This window comes from Geospiza fortis, unplaced genomic scaffold (genome assembly GCF_000277835.1).
Source record: "Geospiza fortis unplaced genomic scaffold, GeoFor_1.0 scaffold190, whole genome shotgun sequence".
Classification (NCBI taxonomy): Eukaryota; Metazoa; Chordata; class Aves; order Passeriformes; family Thraupidae; genus Geospiza; species Geospiza fortis.
In genome coordinates this window covers 4,678,680-4,684,934 of record NW_005054328.1, presented here as the reverse complement: position 1 = coordinate 4,684,934, position 6,255 = coordinate 4,678,680, and the positions used below count along the sequence as shown (strand labels likewise).

At 35.9% G+C, this 6,255-nt stretch overlaps 1 protein-coding gene across 1 annotated transcript in view; it reads left to right on the top strand.

Moving 5' to 3' along the window:
- ME1 (malic enzyme 1) overlaps positions 1-6,255 on the top strand; it is a 155,735-nt gene that overhangs the window by 59,509 nt on the left and 89,971 nt on the right. Inside the window, exons 4-5 of the mRNA XM_031057147.1 lie at positions 4,938-5,013; positions 6,192-6,255. Coding sequence (XP_030913007.1) covers positions 4,938-5,013; positions 6,192-6,255 — 140 coding nt within the window. The remainder of the gene's footprint in view (positions 1-4,937; positions 5,014-6,191) is intronic.

The window sequence follows — 6,255 nt, the reverse complement described above, 5'->3', positions numbered from 1 at the left end:
TCGCTATAAAAATATAGGAGGCTTTCATTATTCTTTTATGTATAACAAAGTAGAGTTGGCAGATGTTAGCATCTGTCTTTCGGAGTATTTGATGTCTTTTACAAAATAAATTTTATAATCAGTAGTCATCTACAAAACCAAATGCTAAGCATGAAATAACACATAATATTTATAAACTTTTATGTCTTTTTAGGATTAGTATCTTACCCTCATTGTTATTCATATGCTGCTAGAATTTACTTTTTTATGAGCTACATCTTACTCATGTATAGCTCCACACTTTCAGAGGTTTTAGCGGTACCTACTGTTCTCTTAATGCTCCTGTCCTATTTTTGTTTTTGTTTTAGTCTTTATTTTGCTTCTTACAAATTTTTCTGTTTAAATATCATTTGGGTGTGCCACATCTAGAATATGTAAAGCCCAGGTTTCTTTAACACAGACGAATTCAGGCTGACAGTCAGTAGCAGCTGCTATTTCAGAATCAACTATTTTATATATTGAAAAACATACCAGTGTATTGCAAAGTAATGAAATTCATCCCTGTACAAAAGGAAAGGTAAAGAAGATAAACAAAGCTGTCATCAGCTGCATTTCTTAAATCAGCCCATCTCTTGTATTTATTAGGCCTTAGTGGTCTTGCAATGCAAAGGAACCTGCTATGGTAAGGTGTAATGAAAACATTGAGGATATTTTATATGAAGAAATGAGACCACATTAAACAGTCGCAAATGGAATTGTGGTGAAAAAAGAGCAGAATGTTCTTTGGGGAGGATATAAGTCCTCTTAGTTCCTAGTACAAAGTTTGTATTGAATTGCTTTTTATGATTTTAAAAATACAAGGGAATTTCAATGGGGACCAGGGAAGTAGAAGTAGTTTACCTGTTTCATGCCACGTGCAGAAGCTTGGAAGAGTCTAGGCTGAGAAATAAACTTTGTCTTGCCCCTGAGATTTTTTCTTTTTTTTTTTTTTTTTTTTTTTTTTTTTTTTTTTTTTTTTTTTTTGTTATTATTATTTGGCTTGTTGGTTTAGGCTGCCTGAGGAAGTGAAGTCACCTCTACTGTAACTCTGTGTACAGTTCATAATTCAAATAACAGTCTTGAATATGTAGGGTTGTAGGGTTGTGAGAAAAGTCTGAACTTCTTTTCATTAAACATGTTTGGCATTTTCTGAGACATGTTAAGATTGCCTCCTGTTGTTATAAGAAGAGGAAAGAAAGGATTATTCTGTTACAATGACACATTTTTCTAAACTGTTCTTTAATAGAAAATAGACAAATACATTGCTGGTAGATCATTGCTTCCTTGAAACATAATAAACAAATGCTCCATTTAATTCTGTTGACTTTGTTCTCATAGATGAGAATTTTAATAAAACAGACCCAAATCTTGTGCTGTAGAATGACCTCCATATAACTGGTAAAATTTGCTACAGTGTAGTGAGCTCAGTGACCCAAAATAGATCCACCCTTTGTTGAGTGGATCTTGATGTCCTCATGTGGGCTCCCCCCCTTAATCTTCAATCTTATTGCTGGTGTGATGAGAAGAAAGGAGGCATAGTTACTTCTTTGTCTAATTATTCCTCTGCTGTAGTTTCATACATTTTCTGGCTAGCTGCAGTGGGTGTCACTAGCAGTGCTTGCTTTGGCTGGGCTGGTATCAGCCAGTGCTGAGCTGGGGGCTTGCTGGGGAAAACTGGTTCCAGATGAGCACTTCTGCATATGTGCTTAGGCAAATTCTATCATATGTGCTTAGGCAAGAAAATCTGCACTGTGCCATGTTCAAAATGAGCACATTAATTTGAACACTGATCTGAGGCTGCAAGCTTCAAAAGAGTTTTAACTTGCAGTTTTGGTGATTGGCCTTCTTGCCTTGCAAGAAAAGATAGTACGTATAACTGAGATACCAATTAAAATAGAAAGGACCACACTGTGTTGTAAAACCTACAGTTGCTTTCCTAGTGAGCTTGCCAACCCGGACTGCTCTGAAAATGTGTCCAAGAGAACTTAATCCTGCTTCCCCATGAGTTGCTCTTCTTAGAAATGTGAATATGTGCACGCTGAAAAACAAACAGCATATTCTTCCCCATAATATTTTCCCTGTGTCTTGCTTCTTTCTCCATGTGATTATATGTATTACTTGTCCATGTGATTATATGTATTACTTGTCCATCTGCTTTAGTAGCCTCATCCTGAAGTGCTTTGTCAGACAAGTGCAAGTGCACATCCTGCAGGCCATCTCTTCCTCATCCAGCGGAGCAGGGTGTGCATCACTGGCATGACAGTGCTTAGTTTTATTATTAACATTATACTAAAATGGATAATTCAGTCATATTTCCAGATTGAAATCCATGTAGAACTGAATCCTGTTTAAATCATCTAGCTTGCCCCATGCTTCATTCTTCTCGTAGCTGTGCTATGACAACCCCAAAATAACTATAATGTCTGCTAGGTAGCCAAATTGCTGGCTACCTTTTCAGCTTTTCAGCCCTATCCCACTTAAAATAAACATATGCAGTTGGTAATTTCCCTAGTTATAGCATGACCTCATGGAAAAGAAAAACACATGTAATGCTACCTTTTGATGGCTGTCTGCAGGTAGAATTGCCAGTGAATTCAGTCCCATTAATACCAGCTGAGTATTCTTGTGGTTGACACTTTTGTGAGTCAGGGTTCCTCTTACGAACCGCGTGTATCTACCTGCAGAGGGTGCCTTACGGAAGAAAAGTGTTTTGGTTAAAGAAATGAAGGATAACTAAAAGAGATGCAGATAAAAGAAGAAAAAAAATCGTCTCTCTTATTCTGTTCCCTTAAATTTAAGAGCATCTTCTTGGTTGGGCCAGTGTATCCAGAAATGTCTTACTAAACTACAGAAATAATGGAGGGAAAGGGAGAAAGAGGAGAGTGGAATGCTTTTGACATCACTATTTACACTTCAGCTTCTGTTTTCCTTTGTGGCTTGAATCTGATCCTGCTTGAACAGATTTTGAAAAACGCTCTCAATACTTATTCAAAGGTCCTTACAAATGTTCTAACAGAATTCCTTCTGGAGCAGCCACTCTGCCTTTATTTTCCTCTGCTGGGGAATTTATTCCATGGTGACCTCTCTCCCTAGCTTGCGAGGAAGAGGCCAGTTAGGTGCACTGGCCTGGGCTCTGACTCTTTACAAAATCAATGCAAAATCTTGCTTCATTTAACACAAATCTATTGGGTTGGTGTAAATTGGAGAATGGAGACAAGGAGAGGAGTGATCCCACAAGATCGCTTTCTTCCAGCACTCTATGCTTGCTTTCACCCATTGTCACAGCTGTCTTGAGGCTAGCAATTTTGATAAGATGCACTTTATGATTTAACAGTTCACAGGCTGTTTTATAAAATACATCAGAAAGGAAGCATCATGTATTTTTCTTTGCTGTTTTGTGGATTTCATTGTTAAGGGACATCTTTTTTCAGGTAGATAGCTCACAAATAGATATGCTTGTGTGCAGTAAATACCAGAACTTTTCAAAAGTGTGATAAAATTAACCCTCCTGTCCCTAAAGACCTGTTGCCTCCACTGGGATGGAGAAATTAATTTGCTGACAGATGCAACAACTGAGAATAAGGAACATTATTAAGAGACAACCGAGATACTTTAATATCCAGCCTGTGTGTGTTAGTTCTGAGCATGGGAAGTGGACAAAGAGGGAGAATGAATTAGAAATGCCAGGATGAGATAATTCCTTCTTCTAGGGAAAACTGTGTAAAATGAAATACTTTGGTTAATCACAACATAGCTCACATTGCTTTTTGTCCCAAATAATAAAGAATTTCAGTTGCATATTTTTGACATCAAAGGAAAAAAGACACTTAAATATTAAATACAAAATTCAATATAAAAATACAAATTGCATGGTAATTTATATACAAACATATAATGTAATATATCTGAAATATTTTAACATATGAGATTGAATATAATGTTTGGACTAATTTTTCTGTGTTGGTTAGTATGCATTTAGCACTGCAGGAGATTTTTTGCTTGACTTGGTGTATGTGCAGTCATAGCTGATAAGCATTTTCTTGATTTATTAGTTTATTTAGACCTGTAAGACCCACTTGTATGAATATGAGACCATATTCTGGTAGACTTAGATTTCAATTATTTTTTCAATAATTTTCTCTTAAGTTTAGCTTTAAAATTTTTTAAATGGGCAACAGGACATGCTTTAGAATAATTCTAGAAGATGATGCATATACTTAGTAATGCAAAGTGTAATTACAAGAACGCATCCTTGGCATGGGCTTCTTCACTGATGTTTCCTTTGTAGATTTTGAGAGTTTGCATTTAAGTGCATTCATGGGTTTTGAGAGATGGCATTTTTCTACCATCTCACATGATAAAGTAGATAAGAAATTGAATTAAATGAACTCTGAGTGGACACAAAATGGCAGTCTAAAGAAATAGGGAGGCTGTTTTCCAAACACATAACTGAATGCTGCTGATTTATTTTATGTAATGATAATATCTGGCTTATTTCAGGTTTTGTTCACAGCTTAAAGCTTTGGCCTATTCTTGTTTGTGAATATTAGGACTGCTGGGGCAGTAGTGATCACTGCCATCGAAGGAACTCATTTTGTGATCAGGGACAACAAATGAACACATTGGAACAGACTAAGGGTTGAGTGCGTTGGTTTCAGAAAGGACTCTTACAGGTTCACTCTGCTCAGTAAAGCTTTGCTGAGTTACTTGTTCTCTGACTTCTAAATGCAGATGATTAGTTTACTTACTTATTCATACAAAATTAAGCTCTACTATTGAACTGAATTTATGTATGTTAGAAACACATTTGCATAGGTTTAATTTATTATTTTATTCGGTTTTACTTACTTTATTTCTATTATATTGATTTATAATTATTTAGTTACCTGTTTATATGAAAAGTATTTTTTTATTTGCAGAGGTCTTTTTATTTCTATCCATGACCGGGGTCACATTGCTACAATGCTTAAATCCTGGCCAGAAAGTGTCATCAAGGTAAGTAAAGTTTTAGGTGCCTAACAAAGCTGATGCTGTTTTGTGCTCAAGATGAATTGGTTAAGATAGTTTTATGAGCTTTTTATCAGTTTAGATTTTGGTGATTTCATAATTCATTTTTTCAATAGAAAGAATGCTGTTATAGCCAAAGTTTTGAGGCATTTAAACACTTTTTTAGCTATAGGTGTCCTTTACTGATAATTGGTCAATTACATTGAATATTATGTAAAAAAACACCCTGAATGCTTTTTCTGCATTTCAGGAAATCAAAGAATGGTTGAGGTAGGAAGGCGCTCATCTAGGCCATCCTCCTGCTCAAACGAGGTCAGCCAGGACAGGTTACTCAGGGCTATGTCCAGCCTTTGAGTTTTGAGTATCTCCAAGGGGAGAGACCCCACATGATTCTTGGCAACCACACTATAGAGTTTAAGTAATAGTTCTCCACTTACAGTGCTTCATGATCTCTCTTAAAAAAATCTTTAATTTCCAGGCTTGCTACTGAGTATGACAAGAAAATTATTGTGTTGTCAGCTGTTTGCCATACTGAGCACTTCTCTCCTTTATTATGAAAAGTCTTTCTTATTAGCATAGACATTTTTTGGGGATTACTAAATTATTATATTTCTGTCAATGAGAGCACATGCTTCCTGGTATGTATAAGTATGATGGAGTGTGTTATTTACTCAAGGGAGGAAGACATAGATCTTTGAAGGGTAAGAACCAGGTGCTTGTAGACAGCTATGACAAAGGCCAGTAGGAGTGACTGGCTCTGGTTCTGCTGAAAACAGACATGACAAAACCCAGGAGTTTGTGGTTCTTCTTTTTTTGTGGAAACTTCCTTTCCCTTCCTATTATGTTTTCATACTGTTGACAGAAAAATGTGAGAGGGAACAATGCCAGTTCTCTTGTAATGTAATACTAAATACTAAATCTCTTGTGTATTCTTAAAAGTTTTGTGTGAAAGTCCCATTTAGAGTGAAGCAAGGGTCTAAAATAGTGTAACAAAACCACAGTAAAATATAATAAAACAATTTTTTACTTTTGTTATAATGTTGATTTAATTGCACCTGTTACAGTTTATACATGTAAAATAAAAAATTATGGTAAGAAAATAATGGAATACTTGGTACATGCAAGCAAGGAAGTGATTTTTACAATGCCTTCATTTCTTCCTCCAGGCTATTGTGGTGACTGATGGTGAACGTATTCTTGGGCTTGGAGATCTTGGCTGTTATGGAATGG